The 17,613-nt window shown below is 46.7% G+C and overlaps 1 protein-coding gene across 1 annotated transcript in view; it reads left to right on the top strand.

Annotated features, from left to right (window-relative positions):
• LOC118513773 (mucin-5AC-like) overlaps positions 1-17,613 on the top strand; it is a 30,005-nt gene that overhangs the window by 5,029 nt on the left and 7,363 nt on the right. The window contains exons 3-5 of the mRNA XM_036059950.1: positions 5,394-6,136; positions 6,347-6,609; positions 10,787-10,860. Coding sequence (XP_035915843.1) covers positions 6,576-6,609; positions 10,787-10,860 — 108 coding nt within the window. The 5' untranslated portion in view covers positions 5,394-6,136; positions 6,347-6,575. The remainder of the gene's footprint in view (positions 1-5,393; positions 6,137-6,346; positions 6,610-10,786; positions 10,861-17,613) is intronic.

Raw genomic sequence — 17,613 nt, 5'->3', positions numbered from 1 at the left:
GTCTAAATCACTTAGTAAAATTATTCAAAATGCATACATTTGAATAACATATTTTCTCCACGTGTTCTCAACGAAAGTATATTTGTCTACCTTAAAAAGAGCACCAGTTAACAACTTGATTTCTCATTATCACAAAAATTCCAAATTGAAAACACATTTCCAGCGGAACTAATGTGACAATTTTCATTCACCATGTGATATATTGCGTTCCTCTCCTCCTCAAATACACCTCCGATCCAAGTGCCGGTGGTGGCTCCACCTCCTCCATCATCACGTGTAACAACCGCAGGTACGCACGTTCGTTGTCACTCGCACTCGCCCGGCCGGCAAACCAATTTGTCGCTAGAAAAGTCGCGCATGAAATCGACAGTGAGAGTGATCGAGTGAAGTTCACTAGTTTCACTGTCGCCCGGTACGGGACATTGGCCCCCGCGTAAAGCGGGTTGTTGTTTGGTTCCACCGCAACGATTCCGGTTACGCTTGTCCCCCGATGTCGCTCACATTTTGGCCATGGCCGTCGTCGTTGTCGGTGCGTTGTCGCGTAACGCACAATGAAAGTGAAACCGGGGAGATCCGTATGGTGTAGAGTAGTTACCCTTCCTACCAGCAGGAATCTAGGGATGGCTAATCCTTGTCTGTTAGACGCATCCCGAGCACGCATAAGGGTAGATGCGCTAGTCACACAACCGTGCTGGTGGTAATGCGTAACGCCACTTAGTAACGCACCGGGGGAGACACATGCGCTCACGGGCGTAGACGAAATTCAGACATCACCAGTCGTAGGGTTTCGTCATAAATTTCGCTTTTCTCTATTCCCGTGTTTGGCAGGAAGAATGCCGAACCGGGGCCGGGAAGTGGTTGTTACAGTGTTTGAGCTACTTTGCATTCGAGACGCGAGCACGCGTGCCAAGTGGTTTGATTTATTCCGGCGCTGTTAGCATCGAGCGGCGATCGGTGTTGTCACTCGCCCGGTCGGGTCTGGTGGTGGCCGATGTGGGAAAGTTGCGAGCGGTTGCGTTGTTTATAGCTGCTTTGTTACGCTCGTTTGATTAGCCGTCGATGATGCAGCCGACGATCACGCAAAACGGACGCATAATGCCATCACGCATCCCTTTGGCAGTCCAGGGCAGGACTTTCGATAGCGCAAACACCCACCCAGAGCGAAAGGCTTTCACCTTGGTGGGCACACTGTTGAGAGCTCACATGCTCCGTTTGGAGAAGCTCTGTCGACTGGCATCCTTCGTGGTGCAATCGTTTATCATCGCGTGGAGCATGAGAGATGGGTGAAGAATTTTGATTTCTGTAATTGAAAAAGTGGTTTATTAATATTTATGCTTCGAAGGTATATTGCTAATGATCCGCGTTAAAATCTCAAATATAGAAAGGTTGCACGTTACAGGTTAAATCGATAATAATTTCTATTTTATTTTTAGAACAAATTTGCACACACCAAACCACAATCTAGGACGAAGAGAAATTAAGCAAAAGCGCGTAGAAACAAGGGGTACAAACAACCGAACACACCCTTCACAGTTGGGTAATATCCTAATTTTGCATCGTCGAGAATTTGCAAATTTCACTTCACACACGCCCACTCGACCACTAATCAGGACCCGTTTTCCCGGGCCTCACGATCACACCCACCGATAATGGCTGCGCCAAACAAAAACAAAGTGCAACAGCTCGATTGCGATATGATGGCCAACGTATGCATTCGGCCCGGATCGCTTCGAGGCTTCGTATGTGGTGTCGGATTACATAAAGTTACAATTTGGTGAGAAAATTAAAACCAAACCCAATAATAGCCCGATCGATGGTATAACGAATCGATCTGGCGTCGCTTCACACCGTAGCGATCCATTTTCTTTGCACTTGCGGGGCGTGGTGGTGCATTCATTGGGTCAATCGAACAACAACCGGCCCAAAATTCGATGCAAAACGCACACGCGTGATCATCTCTGCGTGGTCCCGTTTCGCGTGATTTTTTTTTTTTTTTGCTGTTGCTTCCATTTCGCCAACGGGCGCACCACTCGAATCGAAACGAGATCGTGCAGCAATCGCTCAATGTGCGAACCTTTTGCCAGATGCGACCAGATCGATGTTGCACGGCCGGGTTTGTGTTCACTTTCTTTCGTGTGCCAAACACTGGCCAGGCGAAATAATTGAAATGAGCATGGGAGGGATGGACTACTCTCTTTGTGGTGGATTAGGTTGCAAAATAGAAAAACTTTCACGCCTTGCTTATTATTTTCCCTCGGCTTTGCTCAAAGCACGTGTCCTCATGGAGGCAGAAGTTTCGGAATTCACTTCTCATTTGTTGTATGTAAAAAACAAATGATATGATCTTAAAACGATCATCGATCATTTAAGACAAACTTTTGGAACCATAACTCCAGCAGACTGTGATTTTTGTCATCCGAGCTGTCTCCAAACTTTGTGAGAATCCAAAGTTTAGGGCTGAAGCCTTGAAATCGTCCACAGTCGAGCTACGTCCGCTGTCATTCCATTATCCCAGCCTACCTTATTGTGCCTTCCACGCTTTCTGTGACCATGTGGACTGCGTGAAAAGTCTTCAGGTGCTCGGGGCTATCTAGCCAGAACCGTTCTCAAGATTTGACCTACTAATCCCAACCTGCGGAGATTCTAATTCACTTGAAAATATTGAGGGCATTGTACAGCTCTGGAGCGGTTATCGTCTGCATTCGATAGAATCCATGTCTCAGACTTCTTCTTCTACCTTGTAACTAACAACCTATAAAGGTATCAGTCTGCCATTTCTGGCTTTCTTTGACATGATTTTAGCTCTTAGCAAAGTAGTTAGCCCTGTGTATGGGGAGCAGCTCTGGATGGGATTCGAACCCCGTTCCTGCCGTTAGAAGCAAGCAAGGCCACCGGACCGCCTCATGTCTCAGACGCTTATGTGAATAATGGAACTGCAAGAGTTCTATGTAGTTCCAGCCTCGGTCCTTCTCGAAAGGTATTCTCAGAGGAGATCAGTGACGAACATTTCTGCGCTATCTTTGATAGGTGATGTTTTGGACGACTTTGAAGCTGAGATCTCTTACATAAAGATTACTTCTCCGTAAATCAGTATTGGCTTGGCCAATAAAGGTGCTACAGTTAAAGGGATCTTTATCTGGAAAAAAAACAGTTCTTCCAAAGGTGTGGCTCGTTCACTCAACTTACTCGCTAAGGTTATTGGAATATCTAAGTATAAACGCTAATAGATGCTCTTTATTTAGAAAACTGTAGTCATTAAAAATAGTAGTAATGAGCATACGATAAGCATAACCCCGCTTAATGTGTGCTACACCTAACACCAACACCCTTAAGCAAACAATCATCACTTCTGTTCCAAGCTTTCCATACCGTCCAAGTACCGCTACGGCTATGGTAAATTGAAAAGCCCGAAAAAAAACCCTCCCTAAGCCCTAATCGATTAGCGGGCGGCGGCGGGAGCATTGCTGCCATAACGAAATTAATGATGCGCCTACGTCAATGTGGGCAGTAGTTGCCCGCTTGGGAAGCTTTAATTTTTGGAAAATTCCCTTACTATCACTCACTCGCCCACCAACCACCACCACCCCCCCCCCCCCAGGGTGGTACAGGAGGGCCGAATAGTAATTTCTTCACTTTCTCCTTCTGATACGTGCTCGAAACATACTCCAACGTGCGCTCCTGCAGCGGCTCATTTGCCAACCTAATGGTCCAGCCCAGCAGAAGACGAAGTAGTGGTGTGCTTTGCGTGTGAATGAAATGGTCAAGGCATTGGAACCATCAGGAAGATAAGTGTTTGCGCGAAGAAAAACACATTAAATTGGACGAGCTACCGTATCGGCTGTTTTATGCTTCTATTTATGTTCCCGCATCACACACCATCCAAGGGGTACAACATAATCAGACTGGTGATGTTGAGGTGTTTTTCGCAATGGCGACGTGTACCGATACCGTTGACATGGATGACGGCCACGCCCTACACGTTTATCGTCCCACTGGACTGGACGACTTTCAATTAACGCGAGCGGAGATCTCGTGTGAGCTCTTTCTGCGATATTATATCATAAGCCGGAGATCGATCACCCGGTAGCCGGGTGACCACTTTCCAATGCCTGCTCTCCAGAGATGTGATCGCGTATCTTGAACTGCTCGGGATAACCTGCTCAATAAAAAGTAAAAGTTTTTTCCATCACACCGTTCCACTGTGCGGTGGTTTCGGAAGAACTTTCCTTCGCAGAAACCGTGGACAGCCCTTTGGGTGAATTGGCGATCGATGGAGTCGCACAGCGGCAGGAAATTGAGCCAATAAAAGCGACAGCTCGTTTTACATTGTGACACCTTCGGAAAGCTATTTTTAACGCTCGCAGAAGTCTTTGCAAGGATTATGAGACAAGCGACAGAGACTGGTTTCCCAATTTCTCTTGCGTTCAGCACGCCGTAAGCACTGAAGAGCACTGACCATTTGATGGGTGTTTTCGATTTCTTTCACCACGTGCTAAGGCTGTGGACTACGGACATTGTTTTGGTAGTTGGCTTCCGTTTTATAATGACGACACTCGAAACCTACTGCCCTGGTGTAAGAAAGCGTACGCTGCCTGCCGGCTCGTTAAACTGCTCCAACTCAGTAAGCGGCGATCACTTACAACAGCATGGCGATATCGAATGGAACAAAACCAACATACGACGCGGGCAGCAGGTACCGATCGAACCAGCATCTGAGGGCATCGATCGATTTGGAAGAGAGCAGAAGAAAAAAACTCAACACCGAACCAGTTAAACTTGAACTTCGCTAGATGATGATGGCGCAGGTGGTCCGGTCCCGGTATGCACTCTTCTCCCGAAAGAGGCAGCATGCCCGCAAAAGGGGAGCAGAAACCCCGGTAAGGCAAGGAACCTGTCGTCGTGGTCGTCGTCGAGTAGTGGTGAGGCTTCAAGTTCAACAACGGCACGCGTGCGTTGCCACGGGATAGGACCGGTGGTCGTGCTCGTGCCCATGCTGCCCTGGGTGAAAATAAGCCAATGGGCCATAAAACAGCCTTTTAGTGCCCCTTCGGACCGAACTCCTTTCCAGTTTTCGCGCGCTTTGGTCGACGCAAAACGACCGGGCAGGTTGGGGGTTTTGGCTGGGGGAGGTTGTTGTTGTATGAGGCCTTTTCTCCTGCACGCTCTTTCATCGTGACTCTGCATCGCGAGGTGTGCTGCGGAAGCTGCCTGATACTGATGCACTGATTTGCATTTGAATTGAATCATTTCGAGTTGGAGAGTTGAGCTTTGAGGGCTTTACAAGGTTGTTAGAGTTTTTGATGTCTTTATCAGTTTTAGACCTTCTTTTTGAATCAACATTGGTTATTATGAAGACTTACATTTGTTTCATTTTTAATTTGTCCTACTTTTAGGTCTCTACGATCCACGATGAAATCGAAACTCCACGGCTATACCGTCAATCGGTTACCGATATCAATTATTGCAACAATTGATCATCTCCCTAGCCGAGATATCTCGTCCAGCCCAGCAGACATCAGCGCAAAACAAAGGCACGCAAGAAACTTGTTTGCGAAAACTCCCCGATGCCCGCTTGCTGGGGAGTCAGAGGAAACTGCATGCTACTGTTGCTCCGTGCCAACTCCGTGCGATCAAAACATCAGAAAGAAAGCAAGGAAAACAAACGCCAAAGCCGAAGAGAGCACGCGGCCAAGCAATTGAAGGTACGCACGAGAGAAAGACCCCTCGAAGGTGGTCCCCCCTCCCCCAGGAAGAAAGAAACTCTCCGCGAAACTCGCGCTGAGATGGAAAGAAAGCAGACAGCCGCGTATGGGAGCGAGCAAGCAACTGGCGATCGCGACCGCGCCAAGGTAGTGGAACAAAATGGTTTAACATAGTTTTACGGCTGGCCACGGTATCATACGCCAGTAAGCCGTCCCGCCGTCGACAGCTCCGGACGAGTCAGCAGCTCCAAACGCGCGCGCAGTGCCAGTGTAAGTAAGGCAACCGTACGAGTAGTTTTGCCTGTGGCTTGTCGTCAGGTGTTTCTCGTTTGCGAACGTTTTTGCGGTAAATGGGACAGTGAAGACTTGCCTAGTGTGTGGTGATCTCGATCGAGCGAAAGGATCGTTATCCTTCGGTTGGAGAGTTTGTGTCTGTGAGTGTAGTTTTTTAACTGTGGGGTGTTTTTTTCTGACGGAGTTTTTGAGGTGCATTTTCTTTGAGTTCAAGTGCTAATTATAGTTGTTGAATATCGCGATCCAGATCCAGAAGAAAAAAACATATATACTTCTGTGTAGGGGAAAACAGGTAGCTTTTCTCCTCGCAGATTACCTTACTATTATTTCTATTTTGTCGTTGTGTTTAGTTCACTGCTTTGTACAAGAGAAAGTCCTGTGCACGTACGAGAAAGTGTTTGAAGTAGTTTGAAGCAACCAAAGCGCCATCCCAACCGATCCTTCGAACGGTGCGTCGTGTGCGTGTGAGTGTGGTGTAAAGGAAAACCCTGAAAGGCGTTGGTTACTCGGCACTTCGCCAGTCCAAAACGTCCCGAAAGCAACGTCGAGACCACCCCGGTAAATGAGTACGGCCGGAAAATGGGGCTCGGAAACAATCTGACTCTGATCATCCGTAAGTATGACTCCCTCGCCTAGATTAAGGGTTAAATCTATCAACGGACTCAAGCTGAGAGGTCTTTCGTTTGCTATTCACACCGCTCCTGACTCTGGTCAACCTGTTTTTTCCGCAAAACCGCAACTGCAACCCAGTTCGGCCGAGAACGAGCTACCATCGGAAGCATTCCGACCGCTTCCATCCAGACAGACCGACCGGGCCTGGGAAGGTGTTGTTTCGGATGTTGAACGAGTTTCCTGCCCGTTTGCGCATTTGCGTGCTTTCCAGACCAAGCTCAACAGCAGCGAAAAACAAAAAAAAACGGCAGGAAATAGGTGTAAAGTGGCACATTATTATTATTCTACCTACATACCGGCAACCCCAAACGGTTGAGCTCGGCTTTTCCCACTGCAAAACAATTAAGAACGCGCGCGTGTGTGTCTTGGCGCGGTAATTTATTAAGCTTTGCGCCCTCCGATGGGTTGATCTCACGCAAAGATACGATAACCGTTCGTATACGGGTAACCGTTCATATCATTCCGTTACACGCTCTTTAGTAGGACAGTTTTAATCGTATTCTGAACGACGGCGGGAAGATTGCATTAGAATTTTCTTTCTTGGAGTCAATAGCTAATTGAGGACCACCTCTTAAGGTTAAGAGCACTCGAGCACTAACAAGCTCACACAAAAAAGTGTTTTGATGTAACGATTGGGATGTAAGATGAAGTTCGGCTCTTTAAAAGCTCACCAAACCTCTCCAGCAGCTAATTCTGGAACTTTTCTTTGCGGCCAATTTACAAGCTACACGCAGATAATCGTTTGAGCCCTAGTTACACGTGTAGGAAGAATGCTATTGTTTGCCGAACAAAACTTCTACATCCCTTGCCCTCTTTCTGATGCGGTACCCAATTGAAGAATTAACTGGCCAGCAATGATAGAGATCGGGTCCGGAGCATCGTTAAGGTGTTATGACAGCAGCCGCGTGTGCTGCTCTCGGTCGCACGATCCCAAAGGGGATCCCGGGCGATCCCGTTAAGCGTCATCACCGATCGCGCGCAACGTTAATTGCTTGTTAGTGCTAGGGTCTTATGCGCTTATACCTGCGCGTTCCCGACCGGTAACTGTATTCTCTACCGTTCCTTCATTTAGTTGAGCAGTGCAACAACAATGCCAACTCCGGACGATCGTGGGCCATGATGCCCTTGACCAAGTCCCGATGCTTCCTCTTCCCGATGGGGCCACCGGTTTGAAGCAATGCAGGTTGCAATCTTATGCGACTACTGACCCAATCTTAATGTGGTGACCATACGAGACCACCGGATGAGAGATTGATCGGCGACGATGATACGATCAGCAGTCGGTGTGTGTGTATTGTAAGAATTTTACGCCTATTACGTTACCTCGATCAACTTCATGCTTCACCCAGCGTTTCGTGATTTGGATCATGTTTTGGCATTCTTCACGATTGCCGTACACCAACACACTGCCAACCCTCGAGGTACCGTTTTTATTCATCTGAGGGAAGATTTCCATCCAGACAACTGGCAGCGGTTCTTTCGGGAAGCTCACCCGTATGAAATGAAGTCATTAGTATCAGCTGGAATTTTATTTCGTTTCGTTAGGGTCTGTGTCGACCCAACAGATCAGCACTTTTGGCACCCGGCCCAACCGATTCTCCAAGAACAAACGACGGATATTTATAGCATCCGGTTTCTCGGCGCTCTGTGGTCGGTGCTGAGATGCTCGTTCGCGGAGGTTTTATATATCACCGAACCAACCAACCCTCCCTGTTCGGAGCCCAATCCAATCAAGTCTGTCGATATGCACACTACCACACACACACACACAGCAAGTCAAGCTTGCGGGTTAGCCTACGGGTCACCCAACTCGAGAAATCCCGGGACCTATCTCCCTTCGGTTCGGTTGTCTTGCTCAGGGCCCGGCTTGTGCGACTGTGTGGACGCATTCATTAATATCTTAATCGTGAGCTGGACCGTTCTACAGCACGCTGAACGCTTCTCTAGCTGTAAAATATTCTTAATTAGCTACTTCCCTTTCGCTCTCCAAACCGCTCACCTCTTTTGCTTCCTCCGATTTGGATGTTTGTATTTACAAGAACTGCGTTATGTTGCCCGGTGACGCTATCATTTCTCATGGAAATTATGTTCTCAGCAAAATCTTTAAACCCATGCGGATTGGTGGTGCGGATTTTACGATACTTTCTGCACCGATGTGCGAGACTTGGCTGGAGCTCGCAGGTACAAAACGGACACGTTTGTGTGCAAATTTATTATCCGATTCTTCGCCTCGGCGTGGTGAGCCCTCGCGTGTATGTTTTGGCATTGGCGAGCTCTTAAGGCGCATAAACCCGTAAGGAAATGACAGTTTTCCGCAACATTTTGGCGTGGAGTCCAGTGTGGTGGCGTGTTGAAAAACAGATTAACCGGATGAATAATCTTAGTATGGTAATAAGCTTTCTTTTGGCAAGATTAGCTAATCTTGCTAATCAATAAACACTCGGCGACATTCTATAAATATCGCGGAGCGTAGGTATTTCGGGTGGAATTTTAAATACGCTCTCCGAAGAATTTGTGGCATTCTTTGGTGCCCTAGTTTGAAGAAGTGTATGGGAAAGTGGAAACCTACGAGAGGGGTTTTTTTGCTCTTGCTTTGTATCTGATCGCTCCGAAGTCCGTTAGGCATCCTTCAGCCTAAGTGTGTGGCGATCCTAATCTATCCCGTCTCGTCAATCAGATCGGTACGGATCTTATCTTGATGGGGGGTTAAGTTATGCTACCCCATCTTACCGCTAAATGGAATCAATTGCGTCACTGGTGCTAATCGATCATGATCCATTTCTTCGTTCGAATCCTCATTCAACCCCTCAACGCGGGGAGATACGCAATCAGATCGAGAGCCCGGCCGTCCGATTTGGGATGCATACTTAACCTGGAATTTAATTAAATAATCTTTCATCTCGATACCCGGCTGATTGGCTTCATTTCCTTCTTCCGTTGGTTGGGGAAGCTAGGAAAACCTCCGACAGCGAAAAAAAAACACACACACACACCTATCAGACCTAATCAATTCATCGACTTTTCGTACCTCGATCGAGTCTCGGCTAACACCGAGCGGTTAAAATTGATCAAGCTGGAAAGAAGCAAAGAGCACAATTTGATCCATCAGCTAGCTTACAAGCTACTCAGCTCGGCGTTTCGGGAGCAACCAACTAGAGCTAGGGCGAGAGCAGGTTGCGCGAGGGCACACCGTCGATAACTAATTAACCGACTGACTGACTAACCGATTGGTTAGCTGCCACAAATCTGACAACGGCACGAGCGTCTTACCTTTTTTTCTTCCTTCTCCGTTCCCATGCAAACCGAGCCCCGTCCGGTGCATAAGAGGTGTGGGAGATTTAAAAGCATCAACTCATCCCCATCACAGAGCAAGGGTTCCCAAAATCCCGACCCGCGCTGGATCCGCTCGCCCCACATATGGAAACGCTCTTGATCGCCCCTTTCACTAATTTGGCATCAATTTGGCACCGATTCTGCCAGGGCAAGGCCAGGGCGCCCTTGCTTTGCCGGTGGTGTGCCCGCGAGCGAACGTTCCCCTTCTGGTGCCGATACCTGCTGCGATTAGTGACGGCAGCATAATATGATTATGATCCGGATTGTATGCAGGCCCCGCTAGGCAAGTTCGCTCGTTCCCATTTTTTTCCCCGCTGCCCACGTTGTGAAAATCTCATTCAAATGCTGATGAGCTTCCGCACCGCACGTTGGTGAACTAAATCGAATCGTGGTGTATCCCGCAGATACGCTGGCTCTCGGTTGGTGTGCCTTATCACAGCACCAACCTGTGGATGTGACTTACAGCTGGTGTGTTTTTGTTTCGCCACATTCTCTTCCGCCCTCGGGTGAACTTCACCTTTTTTTTTTTTGTTAAGGCACAGTGACTCCCCAACCATAAGTGTCAAATCCAATCACCATCAAAAGAAGGGGAGGGTTTTCTCACGCTCCGAATGTCTGGGCTATGGATGAGTATGGGAAATCGCGGGTTTCAAGCCAGACAGACACGGTGAGACAAACCCGGAAGATCTACTGATGCGATCAGTTTGAGACACAACGCTACCCGTAACGATTTGCTAATCAACTACCGCAACTAACTAACGCTTTAATCTCTGCTCCCGTTACAGGAATATGGCTGGCTGTAATTATCTTCCAGTACGGTCACAGCGAGAATGTCGAGCCGAGGGCACTAGAATTATCAGTAAGTAATGAAACCTCCCATTTCTGCTAAAGCTCACCACAAAGAATCTCACACGGCTCTTTAGTTTGAAGGGTGTTTGGCTTGTGGGATTGTTTGTTCTTCAGCATTTCCATTTCCATCAGGGGCTTTTGGTGCCGACCGAAGAAAACAAATTAACGAAATGCACTTTGCATGCAAGGCGTCGATTGAAAGGGTAATTAAATTACTCTACCACCAACCCCCAACTGCCCATCATTATGACGTCAGTCAGGAGGGAAATGCTTCGGGTTCGGTATCTTTTAATTTTCATCTCACTTAGAGATGCGGGTTGTTTCTTTCTTGTTAAGAGCCCTTTCGCGTTCTTTTCACACGAAACGCAGCAAAAACAATCACGGTGCTCATTAGAGCGATCGGTTTGCTTAGAGGTGTTAATAGCTGATAAAGAGCCGAAGAGATGAGGCTGCAAGAGAAAAAATAGTGATTTTGAGAAGTAGTAAGTAATAATATCGTATCGGGAAGGCAATTCGATCATTTCTTTCTGGTAGATCTCAGCTATTTTAACTCTCGCTAGTGGAAACAAAAGCTGATCCTAATGTCTCTCATTGGCGGCGAACTGGTGGCATAGTGATAGTAACGACAGCTGCTGACACGAAGGAACCGGATTCAAATCCTATCTTGTGATCTCGTCTTCCCATGGACTTCTAATTTGGGCAGGAGGCTATATCGATCTGGAGAAAGATCTCTAGAGGATCTAGTTTAGTGACAAAAGAAGGAGAATTTGGTCCTCTTCAGATATCTCTACTATTCTAACTAAACAACTGTAGCTTTCTCTCTCCCAGGAATCTATAACTTTGCTCCCTTCATATATAATTAAAAGGAAAGCTTCATTCTCCACTAAATGACTCCGGAACACGCTAAGCTGCTACACAACGTGTCGTCCCATTCACGAAAAACGGCAAAGCAATAACAACGTCCTTTATTTTAGCGCCTGGTGTGCTGCAATCTTTTCGTGTCATCGAACCATTTTTGCACGGCTGGCTTTTCCTCTGTGTTAGCACCGTACCGCGTGATATAGCGAATGAAGTTGCTTGCCTCAGTTGGGAAGCCAAAGCACGACACGAACGCGCGTCACCTAGCGCGGAAAGCAACCGCATAATTGAGACCCGATCCGATCGTGAGAGGGCCGCGGTTTTATCAGCCACTGACGCAATTTTCGGACGATCGGAAATGGCTCTATTAAATCTACCGCGTCGTCGTGCGGACGAACCGTTTCCTGAACTGATTCATCGATCAGCAAGCCAACAAGCAGGCAAGTAGCCAGGAAAGATCATAATTTTCCGCTTGCGAACGGCGATGTGTGTGTTTCCTCGGTTGTTGGCCGTGCGTAAAAACTGACCCAAATTGAGCGTAACGATACCGCCAGTATCGCGATGGTCATCATCGACAGAGTCCGAGATCGCAGCGAGAGCCTACCGCGATTGCAACCGAAACCGTGGGATCAGTAGTGGCAGGCGGAAGCGATAAGAAGCGTTACGCAACTGTAACGCTTCTTCTGTCGGCTGTTTGCCGATCGCTTTTACAACACTTGCTTCTTTTGGAGCACTTTATTTGAGAGTGAGAGGCGCCAATAAATTAATAACCCTTTTTTGGACAACTGGTAGCACAACTGGTGGTTGCAAGCATAGGCACCGGAGCGCCGTAGCATACTACATGCAGGAAATCATAACGGCCGGGAAAGAGGTCACCCGGGGCGTTCAAAAGAAAGGAATGTTCACTCACCGAAAGTGACCCCAAAAAATCAAAACAGTACCTTGCATCTTGGATCTCGGGGTTTTTCTGTTTTTCCCCGTCTTGTAGAAGTTGCTGGGTGTGTTCTTCCGGCCAATACACAAGCATAGCACGTCCATGCACGTTTCTATCTGTGGCATGAAAGTATATCAAGTGAATGTTAGATACATTGGTCGGGAAACTTTTTCGCTACTCCTGAACGGAGATTTTAAAGGCCCATAAACCTATTTGTAGCATTTTGTTTACATTTCCCTTGTGGCAAAGCAAAAAGGAAGGAAAAAGTTTACCTTCGTTCAGAGTTTAGGGTTAGGTTTTTCAAGGTGGCGGCCAACAACACCCTGCGGTGTTACATTCCACCGAACTCGTACGGGGTGAATAATTCATTTGCCTTTTGGGGGGTGTGTGTGCGCGCGCACCTTGTAGAAAGCAGGCACCCCCCGGAGGGATGAGTTCGGGGTGGTTAATGTTTTAATTTAACACAATCGTGTTTCATTAAAAGAAATGATCTATGAACTTCCGAGCCACATCTAGAGGGGATGATTAATTGAAGCGCTTTTCCTTCATCTGCCCTTAGGGGCCGATCGTAAGTCCCCATGATCATCACCTGTACAAGCATTGGATGAATCGTCCGCAACAATTAATTGAAGACCTAACTCATATTTCCCTTTTGAATCACCTCCAGAAAAAAAAAAACACAGACATATCTTATTTCCTGTACAAGACCAAATAAACATCGTCCACAAAGGTCCTCAGAGTCCGGTGCAATATTATGCAAGCTGAACTCTCTGAAGTTCACACGCACTGTCACATGCACCGCCCGGTAGTGCATGTTCACTCACTTTCCTTACCCAAAAGCCAAAATTCCAGCTTGCAAGCAGTTTGTTTTTACTTTCATGCTAAACAATTATCGCCGTCCATAATTTGGTACAGCGCGCCATAATTTGTTCGACGCCCTCCCCGAAAGTGCCAACCACCTACTCCACTACCAGCGCTGGCTGTTGTGCGCTGGTAACATTGTGGCGTGCCGTAGGGGAAGAGAAGCGCCGTGCTTATGCAAACAGAACCCCTCATTATCATAAATGGCATGAGCATGAGCCGTATGGGCGCCCCTTCTTATGTTACGCCCGGTACGTGCCCAGCTGTACGTACCTCGAGGAAGTAATTCAGCCCGCTCTCGTTCGGATCATAATAATAACGGCCCTCACAAAACTGTTGCCCTGCCTTACGGATGTTTCGACCGGGCTGTGGTGCTATGGATTATATTAGTTGGGCAATTTGCATGTCTGTTTTGTTGTGTGGTCAAAAATAAAAGCGTAACACATAATACGGTAATGATGGTCACTACCACCACCGCTTGATGGTTACTTCCTGTTGGTGCACGATGGTAATGGGCAGAAAGGGTGAACAGTTTGAAGTAGTCTTGAGAAGTCTTGACTTTTGAGACGTGAAAATATGTTTCATAAAATGTCAGTTAAAGCTCAAAACTCACGTGACTTGAATTGTAAACAAGTATTACATCTACTGGGGAGCTTCGGTAGGATAGACAAATAATTCACTTCTTCAGATTTAGAAATAAATTATAAGGTTTCCTGTTGCTCTACAAACCCAAGAGGTTAGTTGACCCATAGCTGGAAGGTCACTTGCATACGGTAAGCCGTTTCGGGCGTGATTTGATAGCTGGTTTTTTGACGTGGGAAGACCGGAGTCACTATCGAATCGAACCACATTACTGATTGTCCCTGTCAGCTAGTCAACAATTCCTCTCTTTACTTTCAACTATTAGATCATCAAATAACTTATGGCCGGTTTTTCAGAAGTTTTTTAGTTTGAGTAGTTCGTAGTAAATCATACCGGTCTGGTCCCACCAGATATTCAGATAAAACTTTGGAACGATGGATGCTGCACTAGTAGGGGCCGGTGGTAGATACAACAGCAGCACCGGTCTTCACACGGCAGGGGTTCAAATCTCATCTGGTGCCTGCCAAATCGGTCTGGTCCCCCAAAGTGATGGGTAATGGTTATCTAGTTAATCTAGTCTAGTAAGCCAGAAATAGCAGATATGACCTACGACCTTAGAGGACGTTAGGCCAAGAAAGAAGAGGATGATGTTTGGAAGGTACTGCAAAAGGATCAATGTAGATATGTCCAACATTTTGCACATGAAAAGCCGACATTGTGGATCTATTCAGCGACCTCAAATTATGGAGAATACATTAACCTTGTTTAAAAAAACAAACCTTTTACGTTTTCACTATATTTGAGGAGCGAAAATATTTTTCAGGACTTACAAAAAAGTACGTGAAAATTATTGCACAGCTCTCAGGAGGTGTCTTGCTATTACTGGGATTGGGATTAACATTTCAAGCATGTTAAATCCTTCATTTCAACATTTCAAGCATGTTATCCGTACTAAGGTTAGTCTAAGTAGATACTGTTTTTCTTAATCAGCATTGGAACATTTGATACAGAGTTCTGCCGTGTGAAAGACCAACACCACTATCACTAAACCACTTGACAATCCCTGATATGAAGCGTTGAGAACGAAGGTATTAAGGTCATAAAAAATCATTGACTAGCAGTGCCTAATACCGTAAACAAATTCCAGCGCAACAACACGGAAAAAGAAAGCTCGTTTTTCCTAGCACAGCAACCTCATTCTGTCCAAGGTTCATTATGTAACAAAACAATCAGTTCTTTCATCATCATCTGCTACCACTTCTAGCTCCGATCGATGATCGTCCAGGTGTCTATTCGAAATGGCGCTCATTCGTTCATCATTGGCAAGTGTAACCGCCCCGGTTAACACTTCTTTTCACAATGCACCAAACGAACGTCTAGCGATGTTTGCATTTGCAAATGGGGAAACATACATCAAACAATACTTTCTAGCCACCTGCCTAGCCACCGGTGGAAAGTTGAAGCACACAGACAAAGCATCGCATAGAACCATCGCGCCGCTATTGGTCGGCGCTAAGCTGCTGCTGCTTACCAATTGTGCAAAGCGCAAGGTCTAAATACATCGCATTAAGCGTGTACTACCACCACCAGCGAGCTGCGAAAGCTCCGCACAGAGCAGTTTTCACTTGTAGCACATTTTCCCTTTGTCGGACTGCTACGACGGTGCCGTTCCGTTGTTGTGGCCCCTCGAAGCCATGTTAAACATCGAATTAACCTCCCGGTCGTTTTATTGATGTGGCACAGGCCACAGGCTTTTATCACTCACTTACAAGCGTACAGGGAGGAAAAAATTCGCAACAATGGTCTCTCTTTCGCTCCAACACGCTGGTGATGCCTTACTGGAGCACTTTTGCTTTTCTATGTTTGCCGTCTGCCCGTGGGAAGTGCGAGCATAAACTATGCCACAGCAACCCGCCTATGAGGGGTTGCATAAATATGTTATTATCCCGCTAATAGCGTTTGGCGTCCAGCGTGTGGAAGCTGCTGAGATGCACATCGGTTATGCCTTATTATGGGGTGATCCTCTGGCCACTGGCAAACTGGATCACTGTTTGAAGACAATTCGTCTTTATGCGTCGTTTTTTGCTGTATGGCATTCATCCTTAAGCAAATCCACGCAACGTGTGAAGCGAATGCCATAATGCATGCAGGAAAATGCCAACAAATATGTCTCACAGAAGCGAGGGAGAACTCCGGCTTTCTTGCTTCGACTCCTCTTTCTTTGTGCCTTAATGAGAATCAAGCGGAAGAAATGTGCGTTACAAGACTGCTTCGACGCACTCGGTGTGTGATTTTAAAGCCACATCCATCAACGTAACGGACCCAGGCATGATCAAGATTCACTCGAGATGCAAAAATGGTACCAGCGCTTCAAACGATCATGATAACGATCAATCAATCTCCTGCTTGGGCTAATCTTTACCAACTCTTGGCAATAAATTCCAATGTCCAGCTAAGGAACCGAAATTCGCCACAAGCATATAACTCTTACGAGGCACGGAAATGATAACGATCAGCACGGTAATCGACACGGGAGTTTTTTTTGTTGTTGTCTCCATCAAGGTTTCTCCCGATCAGACAGAAAATCCTCAACCCTACTTTTTGTGCAATTCTCTTCATGGGTTCTTTGTTCCTGGTTTTGCTAATTTACTGTGACAACTCCGGTTTTCGAGAGGTGGAAACCCCAAAACATCCTCGCAAGAAGCCAACCCAAACAAGCCATCCGGATGGGGCTGGGCGTGTTGAAACGATTGATAGCCACAACGTATCATTTTGTTTAATTTAAACGCGATCGTAACGAGCCATTTCCCGGTTCCTGAAAGGTTGCTCCAGTTTCATTTGAAGTTAAACTTACCCTAAGCTCACACGCCCTCGGGCCCAAGAACCAAGTGATGACGGATGATTGATATTTTTGCACACACACACTAGCCAGCCAGGGACCAGAGACAGAAACGCGAATTGATATTTTAATCTTAATAATAGTCCGACTGCGGGAAGAGCTCTCCGAAGTTCACCAAAAACTTAATTCCCATTCGTGCTCACCGAAATTGAAGGCTTCGCGTGAGAAGCCTCACCAACGAGGGGATGCTCAAGAGAACTTGTCCTTTACATTCTGCCTTTCTAATTAAATTAAATTGCTATGATGACTGGACGCAGCTTCACAACGAGCGCAGTTTTAAATAAATAAAGCAAACTTCTGCCCTACTTTTGTCACTCACGATGACGTCTGGATTTGCAATTTTTTGGGACCAAATTTGCAGCACCTTTTTCACTGCTTAGTTGCATACACCGTAATTAAGTGATAGCACACAGCATAGCATGCACAGCCCTCAGCGAAGAACTCCTGGATTATAAATCTCGACGAGGAGATAAAACGACCAGCTAACGAAGAAAGAAAGGCGGGTTGCTCACAACTTTAATTGAAACTGCTGGGACATCTTCGGGGAGGTTTTTTGATGCATGCATTATTCATGACGGTTGTCGTCGGGGTTCTTCTTCTAGCCTACGGGTCACAAGCCCCAACTAACC

Source organism: Anopheles stephensi, chromosome 3 (genome assembly GCF_013141755.1).
Source record: "Anopheles stephensi strain Indian chromosome 3, UCI_ANSTEP_V1.0, whole genome shotgun sequence".
NCBI lineage: Eukaryota > Metazoa > Arthropoda > Insecta > Diptera > Culicidae > Anopheles > Anopheles stephensi.
The sequence above is the reverse complement of the archived record's forward strand: the minus strand, read 5'-3'. Positions and strand labels throughout refer to the sequence as shown.